This window comes from Montipora capricornis, chromosome 9 (assembly GCF_036669925.1).
Source record: "Montipora capricornis isolate CH-2021 chromosome 9, ASM3666992v2, whole genome shotgun sequence".
NCBI lineage: Eukaryota > Metazoa > Cnidaria > Anthozoa > Scleractinia > Acroporidae > Montipora > Montipora capricornis.
Window position 1 is genome coordinate 38,096,318 of NC_090891.1, and position 25,433 is coordinate 38,121,750.

General features: G+C 40.1%; 1 protein-coding gene across 1 annotated transcript; it reads left to right on the forward strand.

Moving 5' to 3' along the window:
• Window positions 1-8: 8 nt before the first annotated feature.
• Window positions 9-25,314, forward strand: LOC138015156 (tudor domain-containing protein 3-like). Its single transcript, XM_068862086.1, has 14 exons — window positions 9-76; window positions 319-409; window positions 2,998-3,063; window positions 4,552-4,712; window positions 5,328-5,469; window positions 7,196-7,316; window positions 7,934-8,310; window positions 9,501-9,558; window positions 10,137-10,250; window positions 13,953-15,019; window positions 15,835-15,885; window positions 17,579-17,707; window positions 17,900-18,263; window positions 19,403-25,314. The coding sequence occupies exons 1-14, from the start codon at window positions 48-50 to the stop codon at window positions 19,543-19,545; spliced, it is 2,913 nt and encodes a 970-aa protein (XP_068718187.1). The 5' UTR covers window positions 9-47; the 3' UTR covers window positions 19,546-25,314.
• The last annotated feature ends 119 nt before the right edge of the window (window positions 25,315-25,433 follow it).

Genomic DNA, 25,433 nt, shown 5'->3' on the forward strand with positions numbered 1-25,433 from the left:
CAGCGGTGTCTCGTCAAAGAATTGCAGTGGAAGAATTTCTTCGTGGCATGGAGGCAAAGTTGAAAGAAAATGGCTGGTGAGTTTTGTTTCAAATTGCCTTGACATCTTGATTTGTGCCTTTACTTTTCTTCGTTCTCAAACGTTTGGCTCGGTGCTGCGTTTTCTTGCATCGCGCGCTGTATTTCTGTCGCTCACTTCAACGATAAATTTTAGAATCTGCGGTTTTTTTGGCGTCGTTGATGTAGTTCTGTAAGGCGTGCGACTTACTTGGTACGCTGTTGTAGCTTTAACCGCTAGAACGATCGTTTCCACTGGCAGGTTTCTCTCCTCCGAAGGGGTTGCAGAGTGTGAAAAGGCTTGCAACAAAGAAAAGCCATCTTTGCAAGAGATGTCGAAGGCAGCCCTAAATGTGAGTATTTTGAATGACTTCGTACGCACTGTGTATTCAAACCTGTCTCTTTTTGAATACTTCTGCTCGCATTGTCAACAAATTCCTTCACATTGTCAGTCGCTGCAGCGTATAGTAGATTCCCAGAATGTCGTGAGACGGATTTTACTTGTCTTTGAAGCTGTTTGCCACTGTTCATTAAATATGAACATTTTAAAGTTTAATGTTTCTGTGAATAAGCTTTTGACGGGATATCCGATCGACAATTATTTTGGTTTCTCATAATTGATTTTCTGGTGAAGTTTCCTTCAATTTTGAGCTTATCTTTTGTTGTGACCGCTGCTTAAAAGGTTATTATGAAGAAGATTAAACATATTTACACCTTCTGTAATTTCTTGGCTTTAAGCTTGAATCTTACGTAAGCTTACATGTAATTCTCGTTGGCTTGTCTTTCAATATTTCCTAAAGCGTTAATTGATTGCTACATTTCTCGTGGAAGTTGTAATTAACAGCGTATTTCCTGCGCACTAAATGCTAATCTCGTAATAACATAATCGCGTCGTAAAGTTAAAGTATTTTTGTGTTTTGATTAGCCTGCTGAAGAGCCGTGGTTTCAGATAGAAACAAAAATAGATTATTTGTAACTCTGAGCTTTTGGTCAAGTTAAAGGTCTATAGAAATTTTGACGATGCTTAAAATTGCACTAGTTTTAAAGACAGGAGTCAAATGTTTAAATATTTTTGTTTTTATATCTATAACTCTCAAGGTCCTTGTAGGAGTAGTTAAATTTAAAGAGTGATTTTTTTTCTTAAAACCTAAAATTTCAATCTCATTGTAATTTTGTGGCAACATATGTACCCTAAACTATTGCATGATCTCGTCACATGTCATTATTTTATTGACACCATGCTGGGATACAGGCTTGCTTTGTGGGGTAAGTAAAATGTTTTCCATCACACAAAAGAAATAACATGCCACAAAGATAACATAGTTTATAAAAATCGCATTGCAGTGGGTTTAAAAAAATTCTTCCCCACCTGAGAGCGAAACTTGTAGATTTTACTCTGGCTAATGTCAGATGATTTTACTCACTAGTTGGGGGTGTTTAAATGTGAATGGGCTGAAAAATGTCACCTTTAACACTTCCCCACTGGGTGCAAGACTGCGGGGACCTTTTGGTGTGAATGGAGCTCCCAGGTTATTTATTCTTACAATAAGTTAACCTGGTTTGAGCATGCAATCCAATCAAAATCCAGTACCTCGTCAACGTTCAACTTCAAAAAACAGGTGACCTCGGTGAGCTCTAAACTTGAGCCTGCGATATGGTCACATGATACTGGTCAGCAGGTACCTTGTTGACAGGTGTCAATTGACCATAACTTGGATATCTAATATCAAAGTTGTATGCTGGAAACTAGCTTGAGTATGGTCACCATGTTGGGTACAAGTATACATGTACAAATATTGATTCTCTAAACTTGAGCCAATGATATAGTCATGTGATAGTGGTCACATTAGCATATGTGAAGGGGGCGGACGTGGGTTACCATATTTTCTTACCAATGGTGCTCTGCTATGAATGGGATGGCCAATGTTAACCCTATAAATGAAATGAAGAGGTATAATTTTTTCAATAGTGACTCTGGGTTATTTGGAAATCATTGGAGTGCTTCTCTGTAGGAGTCGAACCTACAACCTGCTGATTGCTAGTTCAATGCTCTAATGCTGAACTATGGGTGAATTGGGAGAGCCAGGCAATTATACTACATTTCAAGGTTGACGTGAAATTAATCCCATTTTGTCCCAAAATTCACTATTTGGACTATTCTAGTCCTAATCAGTGAAGCGAGACAATAGAGAAATGCCAACAGCAGAAGTGACCATGTGACAATGATTTTCCTGCTATTTTTCGGTGACTGAAATTAACTGGAAGTAGAAAATTTGCATTAAATTGGTGGTTTTAGTCAAGGTATTTAAAACAAACAGTGAATTTATTAGATTTTCATGTAGCAATATAAATACAGTGTGTTTAATTAAGGATCAATCTCCTATTTTCTGGGTTGATTTTTGTTCTACATGTATGTAGTTACTTTTTGTAACTTGGTAAAAATTGCTTTAAATCACCAAAGGGCAATGTAGGGCTCAGGACCACCACACTAGGGGCAAATCAGATTTAATTTGCTCTGACAAAAGGAAAACAAAATTTTGAAACGACAGCATTCTAGTCTCCTGGTGTTAGTCAGTTCAATGTTACATACTTTAAGATGCTTTCCATTTGACAGAAGTGACTGGACAGACTGGGCATTTTGAAGGACTAAGTCTACTGTACAACACCTTATAATTAAGATACTTTGAGGATGATATATATTCCTCCAGAAGAATGCAACGGCTTATCATGCAAATTTTCCTTCAAATTGTTGCGTTTTCTCTGCAAACTAACGGGTCTAGGTGGCCAATTCTGACAAGAAAAGTGCCCTTACGTAGTTGGTTTAATTAACCAAATTTGAGTTATGGTGTATTATGTTCACTCCTTGGGTGAAACAAATCCAGTTCTTGTATGTTTAACATACATTTAATTATTGTTTTCCTTTTTCAATCATTTTTTGTAGTTGGACTTAAAGCAGTATGGTATCAAACATCTACCTGATGATATCAACAAAGGCAAAGTGTCAGCAGTAAGTGATTTTAAATATTATTGATTTGTACTTAATTCCTTCAAACAAAAATAATTCTCCAATATTCATTGTTAACGTTGTTGACAGTTGTAACACATGTACAATGTAGCTGTCAGGTATCATTTTTAACATTAGCAAAGCCATCAATTTGGTCATGTAATTTAAAGTGTAAGACCTCATTCTCATCCCTAGAGTCTGCTTTTCTTTAGGTGAGTGCTGAGAACGTGGACTCTGCCAGGGCTCGAAATTGCGACCAATACGGTCGCATTTGCGACTAAATTTTTCCCTTTGCGACTAAAATATCTGGAGAAGTCGCAAATTTGCGACTTGTTGTTACCTTCGTTCTTTCGAAACAAAAGGGTTAGCAGTTGCCACTTTGCTGCTACTTTTGCTAAAATAAACAAACAAATAAATAAATGACAAAATTATTTTATTTCTTGCTGTGAATTTTCTCTGAAGGTAGCGTAATTGTATCGTAATTTAGCTGCGATGTTACGTGCACAGCTCCATTCCTTCGATCATTCGCCATTTTCAGCAGTTTCTTTTCACACAAGTACTGTGGGCTCATATTTTTCTGCTAAACCGCTGACAACACAATGCAGCGCGGCGATTTTGCGACTAAAATTTGCGAAATTGCGACTAAATTTTCGTATCTTATCGCAAAATTCGACTGGATTTTTTCGTTAATTTCGAGCCCTGCTCTGCCCACAGCCCAAAAATATGTGCAGTTGCAGTAATTGTATAATGTTGTAACCATTGATGACTGTTGTTGTTTCAAATTTCTGAGAATGTGAAGAAGAGACAGAAGTCTGTGATTCACAGACTCCCTGCTTTGACTGTTGTAGTGTGTGGCCAAAGTCCATGTTCTTGGTGCTGACCAAATGAAAATCAGACTCTGCGGATGAGAATGAAAGTAACTGTGATGACATTCATGAACGCACACAAATTATTATTGTCACTGTGTTTTGCTCCGCTTCCTCCCTGGACCCATATTCATCTACATCTTTACATTTACATTTTCCAGTGCCTGGCAATGTCCCCTTGACTCATGGCTGTTTTTGTACACCATTTACATGTAATCCACTTTTTCAAGTCATCTATGTCGCAGCTCTTGTAATGTATAATGTAATTGGCTCGATGCCCGAGCCAAAAGCAAAGTAGAAACAATAACTTGAAACAACAGAAGCTGCTTACAATACCAAACAATAGCAGAGCTATTGCATTACTGACTTTTTCAGCTTACTTTTTTCATTGGTGTGACACCTGTTGGACAAAAATTAATGTGATTGCTATTAGTGGCAGTGGAAAAATAAACGGTTGATTGGAATTCAAAATTCAGAGCCAGCTTGTTTATGGAAAGCACAATGAATATTGTAGTATGTTAAACCCATGAACAGCAGATGAGCTTGGGGAATGGGTCCCTGAAGGTGGATCCACGAGACAAAAAAACTTTTTGTTTAATTTTAAACCTGTGTTTTATTGCAACAGCTCAGCGGTCCCATGGTTCTGCAAGTGCAAAAGCTGCGAAATATTTCTGCCCCCAAAGCTTATGAGGAGTCAAGCCATTCACCCAGACTGTTAAAAATTCAGTTGACAGATGGACAGCTTTCATGCCAAGGGTTAGAAAATTCATCCATTCCCGACCTCAGGTAAAATTATTTATTACATGTACTTTAGGTCCTAATTTGGTCTCTGCAATAAGAATTTCAAGCTTCTAAGTTACTTGTAAAATGCCCTTGTTGAACTTTTTGTATATCGCTTTTCTTGTCGTCCTTTGTAGCTTGTGGCATTTTGTAGAGTACTGTACAGTATATACAGTGTTTGTTTGTATACACTATAGTTGCACTGATACATGTTTATCTGTTTCAAAACAGTTTGGTTGTTGATAGTGACAACAATATTCATGAACCTTGTCATTTGTATCTCAAATAATTTTTTTAACTGTGTACAAAAGTCATGTACACTGTACATGTATGCATTAGTTTCTCTGATTTGTGTGGTTTTAAACAATGAATGAACTAAGTTCCCATTGTGTTTGTGTTTGATGAGCTCTGCTCAATAGGAAAGTTTGGAGTAGTAAAATGTAAGTGGGTCAAGTACAAACCTCTGGGGTTAGTAGAGTGGACTGATGTTTGCTTCACTTCACTTCATCGAACGTTGTCAGTAGCTCAGTAGCCTGGCAAATCAGTGTTTAGGCCTTGAAAATGGGGGAGTGGGGGGGGGGTACATGTTGTTATAAATAATATTTTCATTTTCTATTGCAGCTTATCAATCCCCCCGGGCACCAAAGTTTGCTTAACAGGTACCATTGCGGTTAAGGAAACCTACCTGATGCTGGACTCAAACAACACTAAGGTGTTAGGTGGAGAGGTTGAGAAACTCAAAGAGAAGTGGGAATTGAACAAGGTAAATAATACAGTAAAGCTAGTAGTAATCTCGGATTATTGATGTGCTTTCGACAGTCGCTTAGCCTGTGTTTCTGTAGGGTTCCAGGCTAGAAAAGTAAGCATTTTGACAAAAAGACACTGTCAGTAGATGGAGATCATTTCGCGTGCGAGAATCCATACAAGGCGGACCCTGCAAGCAACAAAAGAATCTTCAGTGCGGCCATTTTGGTTTCCCTTGCAGAGAAAAATCTCGATTTCCTTTGGCAAGACCACACAATCACCCAATCTGAGCAAAATTAGGACGTGTACTCCTTAGACTATCAAACGCAGTAATATTACTATCCTTTAAATGCTCCCACTCCCGCGCACACAATTGACTTAATTGTTTTTTTTTAAAGGATAGTTAAAACACTATGCCAATTTTTTTTTTTTTTTTTGGCGGGGGGGGGGGGGGGGGGTGGTGCATTCTTCTCAGCAGCAAGAAGGTCACCAGTGCCTCCCACGCACCTGTCAGCCCATCAATGAGAAAAAACAGTGTGTGGATCATATACCTACCTCAAAATATGGGAGGGAGAGAGGGAGGGAAAAGAAGCAAGCAAGCAAGCAAGCCAAAGCAAAAGGCGATGCCCCTGCAAACCTCCTAGGGAACTCCTCAAACTGCTGAATTGGCTTGGTTTTAACTTTGCCTAAATTACACAAGTGTATATTTAGTCTCATTTAAAAGAATGGACAGAATGATCCTAATGTAATATTTAGATACAGAATACAAGTTACACTATGATATGACACATCTACAAGTACATGTATTTCATAACTTAGATACAATATTAGCTGGAGATCTTTAGAGGATTTAAAATTGCCCACCTATAGCTGTCATACCAATTACATCAAATGTTTGGTCAATAACACTGTTATCAGTTACTGCCTTTTTATAATTCTGTGGAACCGCACCTTTAACAGTAACTGTGTCTTGTCTTCTGTCTCTCAGTTTGAGAGTTTCTTTCTGTGAGCACCAAAGATGCTGATTGGTCTATTTTTGTAGAGTAAACAATGTAAAAATGTCAGGCATTAAGTAAAAAAGTAGATAGAGCTGTACTGATTACTTGGCATGTATTGCTCCATCTTTATACTCATGTAACTTTGAGAATCATCAACAAATGTCTTACCACTTTGCGAGGGCTTTGGGAGTTGGATTAAAACTAAGGGGAAATGGAAACCCAGCTAAGGCATTGGTGTGCCCAGATTGAATGTAATAACCCTTTTTTAGTTAAGAAATAAACATTTTTGTTTTGTCAGTGATAAAGCATTCAAGTTCTTGTATCCTTGAGGGAATCGTTTTGTGCCCTTCTCTAGTATTTGTTCATTAATGAAGTTAATCACACTGTAAGGATTTCAACTGTTATCTTTTTGCAAAGAATTTTTTAAAAACAATTACTAAATGGAATACATAATTATAGTGGGATATCAGTACACTGTCTTGCTGGATAGCCAAGCAGTGTGACTTCCTGTAGTGTAGGGCACAGAGTATTAACAGACCGTCACACATCCAGGTATCAACCCCATATAATGTACTTAAATTTGGTGGACAAACAGGAATCAGTGTTTTCCCTTTGGGCTATCCGTACGCTATCACATGAGATCAAGGCTGCATGCTACCCAACCAACCAGTCCTCCTTTGTTGAATGCAATAATTTAATGTTGGTGATTTCATTGAACATTTGTATATGTGTTTTTCCTTACTACAGACCCTAGCCAAACATTCGCGCATGGCTTTGAGTGGGGAAGGACCTCCTCCATTTGTGCCATTTAGTCAAGGGATAGAGGCAGCTAGTGAAAGTAAAGGAAGAACAGTGGACAACCCTAAAGGTAGCAACATAAGAGATATTAAACAATACTGTACTTGAAATCCATTTCCATCCCTCCCATTTTTTAACAACAGGAGCTAGTGAAGTGCATGGATGTAGTGACATAGTCTGAAGTAAACAAGCTGTGTCATTATTTCTGGGTCTTATTGATTTAAAGATGTCTTCTATTATTCTGTGGTCTGATCAGAATGTTGTAACAAATCCCCTGTAACCTTTCACCTTTAACCTTTAATGTTTCAAAGTTTGAAATTTTAATAATTGTGAGGGAAACTGTCCTCAAGTAAAAGTTGTAGTTTTGTGCTCTGTTCTGTAATGTAGTATATATTGGAAACAATAACATGTACGTAAAATATACGACAACACAACTATAGCATGTGAGCAGTTATCTACGCAGAAAAAATACTCAATCATACTAGGTGTACTGGGTGTGTATATTGGAACTTTTTGTTATGGCAGCTGATTTTTTTTTGTGTTTGTAGTTATTAGTCTACCCCATTTCATTTCAATAAAAAATAAAATAAATGAAGTATAATTGTTATTTTTTTGTTTTTCATTTCTTTTAAATATAATAATAATAATAATAATAATGGTAATTTTTCTTGTACTTTTCCTTTGCAGTGAATGGTGTTTTTCAAAACAGTACTGAAAAACCAAGGAGTCCTAAGAGTAGAGACTCGAATGTTCCGCCTAGAGCGAGGACGTACGATAACACCAGAAACAACCGACCTGTAAGCCAGGATCAAAAGGAAAGTGCCGTGAAGAAATTTGCCAATCACCAAAGAGAGGAAAAAAGTGACAGTAAGAGGGTGCATCCTGACAGAACAAACAACAAATATACAGCAGACGAAGGTCGAGAAAAAGACACCAAGGCTGCTGATTCTGAGACACTTAATCACGACAGAGCTAGGAAGGGGTTTAATCAAGCAGAAGACAGCAGATACAACAGCAGAACAGATCATCATGAGAAATCAGAGAGGCTTTCATCCAGATCTCAGGCGAGTTGCTTAAGAACTCAAATAGTAACCATTTGCCTCCAAAGAGTGAGACTTAAGGACGGTGCCCACTGTTGTTATTCCGTATATGTTCTGTGCATCTCAAGATACTCGGATTTCCTATCAGTGATGCTTACTAATACGGGGATATTTTTACCAGTTTGAGATTATGCAGAGAAAGTAGATCTTAGTGAGTATTATTGGTGCCCCAAAAGAAAATTGGGGGCAACCATGCATTTTTTAGAGATAATTAAGCTTCATTTTGAGAAAAAATGCCATACATGGCTTTGTATTTTAGAGCTTTTTACAAATATTGTTCATGAATTATCTTTGGAAAATGCTTGGTTACCCCCAATTTTCTTTTTTGATTTCAATAACACTTGTTAAGATCAACATTTCCTGCATAATCATAAACCGGGGCAAAAAATACCTTTGAATTAGTAAGGCACCGTCCTTAATAGTTTTCAATCTGTCTAAAGCCAGACCATTTTACTCGCCAGTGGGGGCCACTTAAGGGCCGAAGTCAATCGGTTGACGAGTGAAATAGTCTGGCGTTAGAGAGAGTAAAATACTAAGTCTTGGCGGTTTAGGCCGGTTTGGATGTCAAAGGGTTAATTAATGGGGATGCATACATGTAGTTTCTCAGTGAGTGATTAATTAACCCATTGACTCCCAGGGGTTCCCCATTGACGAGTAAAATCGTCTGGCGTTAGACAGAGTAAAATACTAAGTCTGGCAGGCTTAGGCCGGTTTGGACGTAAAAGGGTTATTGTCAATTTTATCAACTTTACGATCTAATTTAATTTAATTTAACTCAACATTATTCATCAATTCAATGAAAGGGAAGCATACCACAGGTTGTCCCCATCGAGGGTATCCTGGATGGATGTAATTCACTGAAAGTGGATTTTGATGGAGGAGAAAAGCCGGAGTACCAAGAGAAAAACCCTCAGAGTCAGATTGAGATCGACGAAAACTCAGCCCACATAGGACTTTGGGGCCCGAGGGTTGAACCTGGGTCGCAGAGGTGGAAGGCAGGGTTGATATCCGCTAAGCTGTCCTGACTCCCCGACAATGAGACAACAAGTTAAAAAGTGCAAAGACTGAAAAACACCACAAGGTCAACACTTCTCATTTTCCAGATAAGCTTTTGATGATAATAATTATAATAATTGATTTGCTTTCTCCTGCAGGAGCCTAGCAGAGGAGGAGGTAGGCTGCGAGGTCGCGGTGGAAGACGTGAAGCACCAGGTACTTCAACTATTATATTTGAACAAAAAGATAGAAGTCATCCTCTCACTTGAATTGATCCCGGACCACATTGGTGGAAGGCGAGTGCTCTCGCCACTGCACCAGCCCTGTGAAGCCACATAGTTTGGAGCAGGTTCCCATGAAAGGACTGATGTATGAAAGGAAATAACCTGCACTTCGATACATACATTTCTTTCACTGTTGTTTTTGATAATAATGGTAATAATAATAATGACGATGATGATGATGATGATAATGTTAATAATACATGTAAATTAATAATAATGGCAACAACAACATTTTCTATTGATAAAAGACAATTGAAAGCTGCATAGTTGTGTACCGTACAACTCGCACAACTCGTCGGAGCTTAAGAGAAAAGGGAGGCTGCAAAGCAGTCTATCACTTCAAAGTCGATGTGGCCACATTGTTCACAAATTTAGTTCTCTGAATTAAAGAGTAAACGAGATCCTTAACCTGTAATTGAAAAAAAAAAGGAGAGCTACAAACATATGACCTCAAAGTACCTCAAACGAAAACCTCGGTTAAATGACTGTATCATTGATTTCTATTTACAGCAAGGGGAAGACTGGAAAATGATAACGTCAACGATGTAGAAGATTACAGAAGTAGACAACCCTCTGAGCCTGCTCTGTGGGACTTCCTGTCCACAAAATTTCCAACTGTTCAAGGTTTGCTGATATTCTGTATCTTAGAGTGAAAAGCGTCTCATTGTCGTGAGAGGGCAAAAGCCCATTCAGGACCTTAGGGTAACATAATAGTTAGTTTTTTTTTAGAGTAAATAGGAACTGAAGAATGATTCCTGAATCAACAATACTGTGTTGATATTCTCCAATAAGCTTGTATGACATCATCTACATGTACAATCTTGGACAAAACTCTTGGGAAACATTCTGGCGTGAACATCTTTGGACGTGTACTCACAAACAAACAAAGTCTACTTGTCCACCTTCCCCTATCCTCCATGCCAATGTTGGTAACTTGATGAAAAATACTTTGCAAGCCCCTTTGCCGTTTCTTAACCATCAATGGATTAGGTCTCAGAGGGGGGAGTATGGAGAAGTTAATCTTTTGTCACACATGCATACAAATACGGGAATGACCATTTTTATGAGTGGATGCGCGCATTCGCAGGAACGAATATCGAAAGGGGGGGGAGGTGTCGAAATTTGGGGGGGGGGGGAGGTAGTTCGAAGTTTGCAAATATGGTCTAACACTTTTCATTCGGGTTGTGCATCGTTATCACTTCAATGTTCTTCACTTCAGGACATCGAGAAATTGTACGGTGAGTGCTTTTCAATTCTAAAAATAGTTTGTAAGCTTAAGCAAATTTTTGCTCTTATATTGTACGTACCCTTCGTGGATTAGTTTAAGTTTATTCGTGAAGTTTAACAGAAAAAAACTTTCTTAAATGAATAGTTCTGTTCTTCGTGAAACCTATGGCAGATTTTTCGGACGAGCCGAATAATGAGGCTACCTTTGCGTGTTTGCTGAGAGATCGATCCGCCATTAACGTTTAGTTTTGACCACAGCCAAATTGATAATAGTGAGGAAACTTTTACGGTCAATGAGACGTTGGTGAACTGACCGGAGACGTTGTGAACTGACCAATGGCGAAACCACTGGTTGGTTAGAAGAAGGAGGCACGTTGCATAATTATGTTTCCAACGGATATTAATTTCGAAAGTTCCACTGAGGATTCAAACAAGTGAGACTGTATAAAAAGACCGTTAGGAAGAACGTTAGATCGTACATAAGAAATTCTGTTCCTCAATATCGTAAAACAAATGTACGAGGTAACCAGAGAGCTGTTAAAATTGAGTCAAACATTCATACCGCTAAAAGCCCTAGTCACCATGTACATGTCCATGTCACCACATATCCCTTTTATACAAGTCTCTGAGCTACCCAGAGGACGTCAACAAGCAGTTACGGTACCATTGTTGATGCACTAGCAGATGTAAGTTCAACAGTAAATGTTTTACCTAGGTCCTTAATGACTCACCGACCATCCCAGTTAACTGAAGAGAAAACTTGGCTACAAGTATCACTATAAATTTGAGAATGTCAGACCAAGGAAAAGTTTGGATGCTGTTTATTATCGAAGCAAAACAAGTAGGCATAGAAATTCAATAAAATTGGCTCCAAATTTTGGACACGATAAATAAAAATGGAGAATGGCCAGAATTTATCGAAGACTGCCAACCTGTCAGTGAAAGTTCAAACAATCTGCTTGTTTTGAATAAAGAACAGACAGCAAATGCCAGTACAGAAAACAACAATGATACAAAGGATTATGATGTGAGTGAATCATGATTGGTGTGAAATAGAGGAAGGACCATTAGGTGAAATGGACACCTTATTACAAGAACCTTATCTGACTGAACATGGTGATAATAAATTATGTTACTTGTTGCACCAGAAGAAGGAAATAGACTTGTTTGTTCATGATATTTTGAAGAATGATGCAATGCCTATTGGGGAAATAGACAACTTTTTCTATTCTCGGTTTTCACATGACGTCACGACCGCCATGTTAGTGCCCTAAACAAAGCAAAGGCGGCCATGTTGGTGCCCCGACCAAATCCTCCGGGAATTTAACTCTATTATTATGCAAACGCTTCCTTTTGTTTTCGTTTAAAAACATGGCTGTTGATCACGTGAGTGAAAACCAGCAATAGATTTGAATTCCAACTGCACTTTCATTTATACTCATTAAATTTTCTTAGATACAATATTAAATTCCCTTCGATACACTATCCACATTTATCATCTCCATTATTGGAAACAGTATCATCAGCTTTGCAGGGCTGTCAAATTGACACCTGTCCACGAATTAGCCATTGGCTCCCTGTGTTTTACTGACGTCACATTTTCCCAACGAGTTTTGTGCAAGATTGTACAGAAGTTGTGGAAGAGAAAAAGGGCTTCATGAGAAGATTTGGCTTCAGTCGTCACAGAACGTCTAAGAATAACTTTGTGAAGTGCACTTATATAGCCATACATGTATTACCAACTTTTTCATAAACCTCACGTTTCGGAGGGTGCATTGGCGGTTGGTTGCGATGGAAGCTTTGAGCTTCAGCTTTTTAACCACAGACCGCGTTTGTTATTGGCGGTGGTCCTGGTCTCAACTCCACCAGGTTATCATAGGGCAGTACGCGGCTGTTACAACCATGTCTCCTGGGATTGGCTCAGAAAACAGTGGACCAAAACAAACAACATTATTATGAGTAGGAAACTGGTGGCCTCCTCCTCATTGGTTTTACTTTTGCAGTGTTAGAGCGCTTTTCAATTAGGTGTCGAAAGTAATTAGATAATTACTTTGGTTTATGATTACTTCACTCAGTGATTGGTTCAAAGTTCTCGCGCCATTTTTTCAACCAATCAGAAGTGAAACCAAAACCAATCGTGGCTCACGCGTGCACATTATCCCGCGCTTTGTGTCGGCTACGTGTAATTACTTTGAGTTTTGATTGGTTTGCCGGATTGTCTCAGTCCTCTCTGATTGGCCAAAGTAATTACTTGGTTTTGGTTTTACGACACTCAATTGAACTCGCTTTATTAAAGCGGAACTTCCCTGCTCTCCGAGGTCTCTTTTCGTTTGCGTTCGCTATGCTGACGAGTACAGGAAAGGAGACCTCTGCCATTGGTCGAAACTCACTTTGATCCAACCGCCATCCACAACCGTGGACGGCACTCTTCAAACCGCATGCCCCATGATATGTTTGCTGACTCTGACTTGAGCCGGCTGTGTCCCGCGCATTTATTTACAGTAAGTCCGCTTTTGTTAAGTGAGCCCACACAACGTAGAGTATCACGTGAGGATTCGGTCGCTAAGTAAAAAACGATGAAAATGATCCTCTTTCGCATTGAACACCACACGGCGACCGTTAAGTCGCCGTGTGGTGTTCATCGTTTTATCGATTCGTTTGGGACACTAACATCCGCCTGGCATCGCTGAAACAAAAACCATTGCCCTTGAATTCTACGGTGGATTTGTGGCCGTGAGAACTACTCATTTTAACTCAATTGGTGGGCTCGAGAGAATTAAGTGTTCGGCCGTGGTATTTTACTATAACCGTTGACTACCGAAGAACTGACAATGGCTCAATTCGTGTCGAATCTGGAAAAAAAAAAACACATAGGAAGGAAGCGACCCACAGTGGCAATAAGCTTAAGCTTTTTAATTGAGAATTGTTTCGTAAAAAAATCTTCTCAGGTCTTTTATCGGGATTCCCATACAAATCCTTATTTTTTGTTGGCTTTCCTTCACACTGAGCTAGGGGCGCCTGTGATTGTTCTTTTTGTGCCTGTTGCCACAAGCGTCAAATGGTACTTTGTATAAATGTAGGCTCTTTACTCTATTTCAGACTCCAAAAACCAAAAGCCCCTGAAATCTATAGAAAATAAGAAGAATGATGAGACTAACCAGGAAAGACCTCCACCACGGCCACCTCCCAAGCCAGACAGTGATTTGAAGCCGAAGCCACAGCACAAGCAAGATTCCAGAGTAGAAAAGACAGAAAACGAAGCGCCTCCAAGACAACTGCAGGGCGATGCGCAGGGTGAGTATGCTACTGCCAGAGAGCTTGAACGACCCAAGCACGATACGTCGCCTCATCAAAGAGACGGGAGACAGCAGTCCAAGCCGCAGAGGGAGCAGTATTACAAGCAGCAACAGGCAAAAGGGAAGGGTTCGAGAAGACATGATCATGATTCTAGACCGTATAATCAAAGCTTGCCTCCAAGGTTACAGAAGAAACAACAACAGCAACAACAACAAAGATTACAGCTGCAGCAGCAGCAACAACACCAGACCCAGCATCATCACCAGCACAATCCAGGTGAAGACACAGAGGTAAATAATGACAATCATGTAGAGACAGGGTATACCAGCGCGACTAGCCCGCCGTCTGTAGCCCAGGAAGATGATGCCATCGTAAGGTTTAGCACAGCACCGGCAACCCACCAGAGTGAATATGTTGAAGAATCTTCGACCCAAATGCCACACCCTTTGCATTTCCAAGAACCTCAGGGAGGGGGTGGGTCTTATCATCCGCAACAATATGGTGCTCAAGCCAAGTGGCATAAAAATTACCGCCAGGGATCGGAGCATTACAGTCCACAGAGCTTCACTCCTCCTAATGTGCAACAACAGCAACAGCAGCATCTCGAGTTTGTCAGCATGGCCATGGAGTCACAGCGTCTGCAGACACAGTTTGTCGTGAGCCAATCGCAGCCGTTTGTGGAACGAGCCGGTAGAGAACAAGCAGAGATGGCCATGCCACAGGAATACCAGTATGTGCAGCAACCTCAACCTCCAATGCAGACCTACCCAGTGTATCAAGTGCGCCCTGCTCAGATACCACAGCAGCAAATAGCAGCCCAGCAGACTGTTACACAACAGGTGGTGCCTTCTCCAATCACAGCAACACAGGTATATGCAAGGAATTTACTTTTATGATGCAATACTTCTTTGACTTCACTAAGCAAGCAAGCAAGCAAGTAAGCAAGTATCATTATTTACCCTCGGATTTTTAGAGTAGCTAGTAGCTAATATCTCCGAGCATTGAACAGAACAACTTTTTCTTTTTAAGAATCTCAACTGGCCGGAGGCAAACCAGTTGGCTATTTACAAGTGCAGCCAGGAAATTGAACCAGGGACTGACTACCTGGAACAAATTCAACTAGTGGTCAGAACGTGTCTTGAACCCGGGATCCCCGGATCTCAAGGCAAGCGCTCTAACCACTGGAATGCACTGCCTCCTCAAAGTAGTATTTTGTGATTGTTTGCCAAATATGAGAGCAAACAGGTTGGTCCTTCCTCTGATTTGTCGGCGTGTCCCGGAAATTATCGTGAGATCCTAGAACGTTTGTACTTCCGGACCTTTCATTTTTAGAATGCAAGAAGGGGCTTTTTGCCCGAACCCTTTCAGTGTTAACTCTGTTGGGGTTGGACGAGGAATTCAAAAGGAAAGATTTAGATCTTTTTCCTATACTGACTGACTGTCCCAGGGTCTCCATGGAAAGTTGAAATGCAAAAAAAGAGCCATGTTTTTACTGACTCAAGGGGCAGTCAGAACGAATCAAAAATACAATATCAGCCAGCTCTGGAAAGAGAAAGGAACTCGTATTTTAAATTGGTGACTTTGCAGTCTTCGATTCTGAAATCTTGTGTCTTATTCTACTCCGGGAGGGAAAAAACGTTTTAGTTCTTGACGAAATTTTGTGCATTCGTTCCTCGGATTTTAGGTTGTATGGAAGAAAGGGGATCATTGCTTGGCACCTTGGAGAGATGGACAGGTAAGAGGATAAAATCAGATAAAATTCCTTTATTATGTTCCCTTTATCGGTTCTCTTTTACTCTTAAGTAATGGTCCGGCTAAAAAGCAGGCAGAAAAACAATAGCCCGCGGCAATAGCGTCGGTTAGTTAAAATGTGCCAACATTTTTAATCAAATTAAGTTCGGCTGTTCCCATTGGTGTAAGCAGCTAAAAGCGCGAAATTTGAATTTCAATGAAAAATGTAATCGACTTGCCGTCTAAAAAAATTAGATTCTGTTTCGTAGAACAAATCATTATGCCTTCAAAAACTATGTTTGTAAATATCGTCAAGATTCTATGCGCCATTTGATTGGCGCATAGAACAATGCCCAAATTTGGCCGAGAGACAGAGATCAAGGGCATGGGGAAGAAGAAATCCAAAAATGGCTTTTTTTTCATTTTTTTCTCATCTTTTTTCGACATTTTCCGATATTAGCCAATCAGATGCCTCGATTGGAGTGAAATTAAAAATTAATATTTCGCAGCTTCTAAGTACTTTTGCCGCTGGGCTGCCTGCTTCTTAGCCGGACCATTACTTAAAGCTTATCTTACTCATAACAATAGATTGTTTAATGATAGTTTGTAAGTTTCCTGTATGACTCTGTAGAAGGCATTCTCTTTGGAATGAAATAAATGTATATTTGAATCACGTGCAGATTATAGTCGAATGACAGAAGTGATCCATGCACTTAGCTGAACAATTTCGAGCAATTGTCTCTTATAGACAAGAGTAGTAGCTTTAGCAACTACGACGGGAATGGCAACGAGAACGTCATCTCAAAACATAAATTCGCGCTATTGTAATCACTTCGCGACTATTCCAAGCTTTTTGATGAGACTGTGGTGTGACAGCCCTCAAGAATGAGAACGATAGGAGTCACGCTTAATTTAGGGGAGAAAGTGAAAAGTTGGGCGTTTTCCATTTACCAAGAAATTCCGGAAATTCCGGTTGGGATGTAAACGGAACACACGTTTTTGGTTCGTTCCACTGGAAAATTTCCGGAATAAACGGAACTTCTGAAAAGGTAGTCCTGTTTACCCGTTGGAAACTTTCCGATGGAAATGTGTGTTCCATTTACAACTTTTGAAAGGTCTTACCACTTCCAGGCTATTCACGGCCACATTTTTTAATTTTGGCGCGTACAATCGCAATCACTGGGCGGACGGACCTAACCGATGGAAATTTCCACCGAAATTTCCGGAAATTTTTTGTAAATGGAAAACGCCCAATATCTCCTAGTGCTGACGTCCTGCATAAAACCTCAAATATGGCAATTTCACGTTTTAGTTTTGCTGACGACCGCAAAGAAATGAACAAAAATGAAAAACGCACGTGCAGTGCGTGCAAACCTATTGTTTTTTCCCACTGAATATGCAAATTTGTGACGTTCTCGTCGCCGTTGTGGTTGCTAAAGCTCCCGAATAGGTTGCTCCTGTTGGAGCCACGGGAATTTTTCAGGTGTCTGTAAGAGACAATTGCTTAAAATTGTCCAGCAAAGTGAGAGCCAAATAGGCTATTGACCCGTGGCCCTTGAGGGGCGAAGGGTCCAATTGAAACTTTAGTTTGAAGTCATTTTGTTATTTTAGTGGAGATTCCCTTTAAGACCTTAAAAAGTATTTGCCACAAAAGGGTGGGGTTCCAGCTTGCAAGTTGATAAACTATCTTTCTTTAGTTTTACAGTGCCAAGATGGAGGATTTAATTCATGATGGTGTCAATTGTTTGGTGTCTTTTCTGGATTTCCATAACAGTAATGACGTTGTACCTCTGTCTTCCTTGAGACCTTTTCCAATAATCGCTTGGGTAAGTTAAGAATTTTTCGGCTTGATCTCAAATGAAATGCTAGTTGATTCCAGGAAAGGAAACTGCTTGCATAGGAGTAGCATTGAATTCTTCCTTTATTTGGCTATCTTCTTATCATGTACATTTGCTCTCTTTGGAAGCTGCTACGCTTCGCGTCACAAGAGGTCTTCTCATCCATTTTTTCCTCCTTAGGGTGAGAGTGGAAATCCACCCCCTCCCCCTAGAGGAGCTGTTGCCACGGTACCTTATTATGCTCAGCAAACACCTGTTAACATTGTGACCAGACCGCAGATGGTCATCCCGGTCAGCGGCCATCCTCCTTTCGTTGCTGGTACCAGGCCTACTCTTGTTCACTCCACGGCGGTTCACGCCCAAATTCCTTGGCAACCAGCCCAGGTTCAGCACCAGGAGGTGCGTCCAGCGGCCTTTCAGCCCGTGGTGCATTATGGGGCTGTGCCACAGAGCTCCTCTGGGGAGCCTGGTCAGGCAGCTTACGCAGTGGCAACTGGAGCTGGGGTGCATTATGTTCGAGGAGTTAAGGAAATTCCTGGACAAGGTGAGAAAATCACACAGACATGGTGGGGGAACTCCCACAGTAGCACAGCAGTGTTGACTCGAGTTGGGGATATGTGTGGTTGCAAGACTAAAGAGGGACTTTATGTCCTACGCCGGACGGTAAAGTCTTTCGCGGAGTGTTCCGTCTTGTTCACGTCGTACAATGTGGGGGATTTTATCCTAAAAATAACTTCGGTATGAGCGATTTTAGAGTAAGAATAAAGAATGAAGAGTCGCCATTTGTAAGCTCTTGTTGTCGTTAAAACCTCGAATTTTGTTATTTCACCGTCGTGCCTCACGAACAGCTCCATCATTTTTCGTCATTTGCTGTGGTTTCTTAAAAAGGAAAGTATCACGGTATTGCGCATGTTCTAGCCGTAACGAATGTTATCATTTATGAGCCAATCGGAAGCGACGTTATAATTTGCACATAGGTGTAAAGATTTGTTGATTATTAAACAATCACTATAAACTAAGGGCGGTCCACTTCGCAGATGACCGAGCGAGAAATTTTCACGCGTACGTGTGAATTTCCCGCACTAATTATAACGTCCCTTCCGACTGGCTTATAGAAGGTGATATTCACTAGAGCTGGAACATGCGCAATATCATGATACTCTCCGTTTAAACTTCCTAATATTTTACCAAAAGCAAAGTATGCCGACTCTGTTTCACGGGAAGGCTTTAATAGACCATTTTCGAGTTCTCACGGCTGGACTGGATCTAGCATGAAATGGAGGCTAATGCGGGCAAATCTTTTCAAATGCAAATTAATTTGCCCGCATTTGCCTCTATTTCATGCTAGATCCAGTCCAACCGTTAGAATACGAAACTAGCCTATTGGTCCCACCTTGCTACTGTTTCTTGTTGCTGTAGGAGCAAAAGGACTGCTTATGGAACGTTGATGGAGAATTTAAGCGATTGAAATCCCCAAAAAAAGTCCGTGATTATCTGATCACTCTCCAGTGAAACGAGGAAAAGTTAATTTTGAAGTGTATTGGAGGGCGCATTTCGTTAATTGATCAAACAACAGGAAGTGAGAATGAAATAGTTTTGCTACTGTGCGGCTCTAAAGGATTCATTCGTAGGAACGGGAAATTTTACAAATGCACTAAATGTTTTTCTTTACTTCACTCTCAGATGTTTACATTGGTTTGCCCGAAGGTGGACGAGGAAGGTCCAGTCCGAACTCCGGCGGTTATGCCAAACCACGAAGGACCAACAAGCCAACACAAAATTATTATGTTCCACCACGACAACAGAAATTTAAAGACAAAGGTTAGGAAAAAGGTGACCGTTATCTTCTCACTAATAATTGCTGACGGTTATGTCATTATTTAAACGTTTAAAATCTCTCAACAATTTTAGTCAACAGTTGTAGTCACCTTCCAGGAGAGGGTGATGTATTAGCTGTCGTAACGTATAATGTGATTGGTTCGCTACCCTAGGCGAAAACAAAAGACTAAACAATTGAAGCAATGACTTAGACTTAAAAACCGTAAATGCTGCTTACAATACCAAACGAATAGCAGGTTACGAGAGCTGCTACACTACTGCCAGGAGTTCATGGATAGCACTGACAATATTCACAAACTAAGCTTGTCTATTAGTTTGATGTTCCCGCGAAATCAGGCACATTTACAGGAGCCCTCGCTTGCCAATCGCAAGCCTTGCATAGTTAATTAATAGTCCTTGGCCATGGAAATAGCCTCGTTTTCAAAGCGAGTAAGAGTACTTGATTTGAAAGAAAAGTTTGTTTAGCTTGAAAATTGTATACTCTATTTCCAGGGAATAAAATTTGTTTCATTGGTGTGGATGTTAGGTTAGCGGAGAAAACTCAGAATTTATCCTGGATTTCTCACGACCTCCACACATTCTCAATATTGTTCATTTAATGTGGTTGTCCATATGACAGCGTCAGAGAAATGTATCAAAATTAGCCAGTGTTAATTCTCGTTAAACCTTAGTTTTGTGGCGTTTTTGAGTTTTGGTGGTGGCGTCGTTGCTTCAATCACTTAGTTAATGGTTGCGATCGCATTAGGGAGTGAACACCAGTGTTAAATCAAGTTCTATTGTTCAGTGTTTCCCCAGGGACTCAAAACACCAGAGAGTTGGCACAACAGTAGTGTCAACACTAGTGTTAGAATAGGGCCGTTTATACGAGAGAAAATAACCCGCGGCTTGCTCTGGCCGCGACGTACATAAAACGCGAAAGGAACTATTTATACGAGTATAAACTCCCCGGCCAGGGTAAGCCGTAGATAAACGTAGATTTTGTACCATTTATACGGGGTGTTCGCGTCTTATGTAAGCCGCCGCCAGAGTAAGCCGCAGCTTATTTTCTGTCATATAAACGGCCCTACTGTGTTTCTCTCAAGTGTGACCGTAACCATTGTGTCTAGCTTAACCAGTTCTTAGTCGCATTTGTCAATTAGTATCTTGAAAATTTATGCAGAAAGTGCTTTCTTCTGAATCAAGATGATTTGTTGGAAACAAGTTGGAATAATGGGATTTTCGTTTAGTAACTTAGATAAAATTCGAAGAAATGATTGATTAGGCAATATACTTCTCAAACCCGAGATGAAACAAATTTAGTTTTTGGTGGCTCTATATAGGCGGGTTGGTGTAAAGCCTTCTATAGTTTTCGGCGGGGGTTTTAAGAGCATTTTGATTTATTTTATCGAATTAACTGAAAACTTATTTTGATTGACTACTTAGCTTAAATATTATTCAGCTACTGCAAGAGCATTTCCGAATTCACTCCAGTCTTCATTTTCAAGGCGAGTCCCAGAGTTAAACTTTTGTGTCGGTAACTATGGATACCATTTCAAGGCACGAGTGGCGGGAGTTTCCCACTCGTCCTTTGGATCCTTTTTGTTGATATTTTAAATGTAATGTCAGGGAGTTGTGGTTTAAACAAACTCTGAGTCCTTGTAAAAACGAGGCATACAATATTCACGACAGATGTTGAAATCTTGGACTCTCCTTAAAAAGGAAGGTACAACGAACTCGAAAATCGCTCCAGAAATATCTGTAAGAGAACTCTCAATACTTAACGTGAAAATGACAGATTTTTCTTTATTTACATAAGTGAAACATCATGGTTTTCTGAGATAAGACAACCAATAAAATCCATACTGATTTTTATTATATGCCTTTCTGCCTTTTAAAAATCGGAATTTTGACTTCCAGTGGGTACAAAACCGCGCTAGTAAAGAGACTGGAGGTAGCAGGACTGTGACGTCAATTACCAATACGAAATTCTCCTAGGGCCAGAATTTTCTCTTTTTTTGCATTGAGAAGTTGCTGAAGTTGCTGAAGCTGTATCTAAGATGTGTTCTTGTATTTGGCTGTAAGAATGCAAAAGATAAAAGAACGAAAATTTCCCTGCGTTCGCTGGCCTGGTATCCCCAGTCTCCTTACTAGCGCATTTTTGTACCTCACCGGATGTGGACATTCCGGTTTTTAAAAGGCTGAAAGGCATAGAATAAAAATCGGCATGGAATTTTTTTGGTTGTTTTTCTCAGTCTCAGAAAACCATGTTTCACTTGAGTAAATAAAGAAAAACCAGTCATATTCACTTTAAATCCTTTGTGCTAGACGTTTATGAAAGCCGCTAAAGTATCAAAATAAGTGAAAAGGGATATTGATATGTTTGAAAGACAAAAACAAAATCTTAAGTATTATATTAAGCGTATATCGAATTCTTGAGAGGTAAGAGACAGCTGTGGATTGTATTAGATTCTATTGGCGTTGTTTGGACGTCGTAGGCTGTAGTCAATAAAAGTTAAAACTTCATCGCTAGAAGTTTAAGATATAAATTGGTGATTTAGTGATCGTATAATTGAAACATATAGGGTATTATGTATTTTGGGATTGATGGCGTAAAGTTAAAGGCTACCTAAACCTAAAACGTTTTCTTTCGCAATTGTTACATTTTAACGTGGAATCTGCTACTTCGTCAATCAGAGGTTTCAATAACATTTGCAATAGGTCGCTGGTTTGAGAAGAAGAACACTGTATCTACAGACAGCTTTAAAGTGCTACTGTGATCAAAAAATCTTTCTCCTTTTCTTCAAATTTTGAAAAGGTGTTTGCTTACCGCTGCCTGGCAAAATTTTTAGCTTTGATTTTTATCCAAAGGCTGTTTACTTTGAGTTTAAGTTTTAGATTTCACTGTTCGCCATTACTCACGTTCAAACCTCAATGGCATCAATGGGTTGCATGTGTCTAGGGAAAAGTAATTTACTCACTGGCTGAAGATTTTAGCGTGTAAATGCAGCTTATTACAGAGCGGCTTTCGTATGACCTTTAAAAAGTGTTCGGAATTTGTTTCACGGACCAATGTTTGGCAAGATTGAAACAAAGCTTCTCCTTATTCCCGCCAAGGAAACTCCTAATATGGGCAGAAACCGTTCGACTTCCCAATCAATTACTGCATTTCAAATGACATCAAAGCGAAATGCCGATCGCTTTCCAGAACGTTCCATGGAGAGATGACGTTGTTTGCATTCTCGTTCGCCCAGCCAATGAAAATTTGCGCTCGTTTGTTTTTGTTCGATGAGCCTAACCGCGCACCGGTGGCTCAGTTGGTTGAGCATCGGGCTGTCATGCGGGAGGTCGTGAGTTCGACTCCGGCCGGACCAACCGTGACTCAGGGTCTTAAAATAACTGAGGAGAATGTGCAAATTACATCTGCAAATGGTTAGACTTTCGAGTCTTCTCGGAAAAGGAGAAATAGTATGGTATGGGACGTCAAAGTATGGTACTTTAAGTACCATAAAGTATGGGACGTTAAAGAACCCACTCACCATTCGATGAGAGTAGGGGACGTAGTCCGACCTTATCTGGACAGGGCATCTTTCACTTCCTAAAATAAATTGTAAACTGTGTAATAAGCAGTCTGGCTAAAGACCCCCGTAAAGCATTGTAAATTAGTCCTGAAAAGCCACGAGTGTAGAGACTAATAGCTTCACTTCACTCCAATGAAATGTTTTGCATTTTGTTTTCGTTCAGTTTTTACGTTTATTTTCCAAGGTCATGTGAAAGTCGCTCCATATGCAAAACACGATTTCGGGAGCCGGGACGGCTTAGCGATTTTCCGGACCATGCCTTACATCTCTGCGCTCAACCCTTGGCCCCGAGGTCGATCTCAGTCTGATTCGACTGGTTTTTCTCCGGGCACTCATTTTCTCCTCGATCATTTTAAAGTTAGTAATGGCGGACCATTACTAACGCAGACCAGGTGTCTTTTTTAAATCAAAGCTTAAAAATTGTAACACATGCATAGTTGTGAAATCCAAAGACGGAAAAAGAAGAATTGATTTTTTGGTCATAGTAGCACACGAAGAGTTGCAACTACTTCTGGCCAGAATGGACATTGGCCCGATCTTTGGATAAACATGTCAAATATTTGTCCAAATTCATTTTAATTTAGGCTCAAAAGACTCTTTCTTTGATAGACTGCTTCGGTTTTTGGAAGTGTCGGTGTGGTCGACCGTGCGCGATTATTGAAACCCCAGGCCTGTTATCTCTACTGCAGATTTCTCTGTAATTGCGCCACACAGTGAATGTAAAGTATAAAAACTAGCAATTTGTCCCTTGGCCGATCTAGTAAGATGCGTCTTCTTTTGATGCTACTTAGCAAACTACTTTGCTATCCAGACACCACGAAGATTCCCTAAACCTCTCTTTTCGTTAGATTCAAGGGTATATGACGTGCGTCAAAGTTTAGGATTAGAGTCGTTATTTTGGTTGTTTGGTTGTTATATATTGTCCATTTTTTCTTGAGTAGCTCATTGTCTTAGCCATTGTTAAATCTGTGTCCTGACTATTGCATTGGTATTCTCAAAAGGAGTCTGCATCGCGAAGCACTTTGTGACGTCCTCTCATTGAGCCTAAGCACGCGCGTTTTTGAGACGCGGACGGTAACCGGAAGTGAGCTGTTTTCCTTTATAACTTGTCTTCACACAACCACATTTACATTGCCAAGTATCTTCTCTCCATTCGAGATGATTAGTATAAAAATCTGGGAGACACCACTGTCCTAGCGCACGAAATGGTCTCTTCCGATTGCCGTCCGCGTCTCAAAAACGCGTGTGCTTAAGCTCCCTAATTGGCGCGGTAAAGACCTTCAGATTTGGCTGCGAGTTCCCGAGAGGGAGATCGATGACGAGTTTTCAACCAAAGCTAGCGTGCCTTTGCCAATCACTTGCCAACTCATTCCTTTCTAATAAAGCCAGTTTGTTCCATGGTGAACAACAAAAAAAAAAACAAGGATTTAGATTTTATCGAACAGGGCTAGGTTAACATGAAAATCTTTTCCATGTTCCCTATCTCGGGCTTCGAATCGAATCTGAAGATATCAGAGGAGAAAACGCCCCCCGTGGGGGTGTGCGGTCCGCTTCTTGACTCCCTTACCCTATTTCTGACCAAAACGGCTAAAAAATCATACCCTTTGTGGCCGCACATACCTTTATACCCCATATAAGGGAGTACTCTCTCCCCCCACCCCTCCCGGGAAAACGGCCAAAAAATGTCGCTGGAGGTGAAGGGATTTATCTTGACGTATTCCATTTAAGATTAGGTGCTTATTACTTGAAGGAAAGAAGGAGAAAAGTAGCTTTTTGGGAAGTCTTCTTTTCCCCTGGCTTTTCCATTCATGCATTTGATGATCCTTTTGATTCATTATTATAAACAGAGAACATTTATGAGTTTCTTTATTATTGCGTATCAAATCGAATTATTGTATTGCAGATTGTAAATTCTTAGTCCGCTTATTTTTAACTATTTCCTTTTTTTATAAAGTTGATGTGACTTTAACTTTTTTCAGGCTGCATAGTAATTCAGTAGCAGTTCTTGGACTTTGTAGTGCATTTGTATTTATATTTATTGGCTGTCGAAGAAACTAACCTTTAAACCGCAAAACGTGATTCTAAATATCACAAAGAAAATAGTCTCACTTAATAAATTAAAGCAACGTATATTGTCAACATAGTTATCTATTATCTGGACAGTTGTGTTGCGACAGTAAAGCTTTGTTATGTTTGAAACAAGAGTAATATATTCTGACTGCATTCACACGAGACTTCAACTTGAAGTTTATCAGGGGTACGTCGATCATTCTGCTACTACATAATGCGACTCCTTGACAAACCAGATGTATCACAAA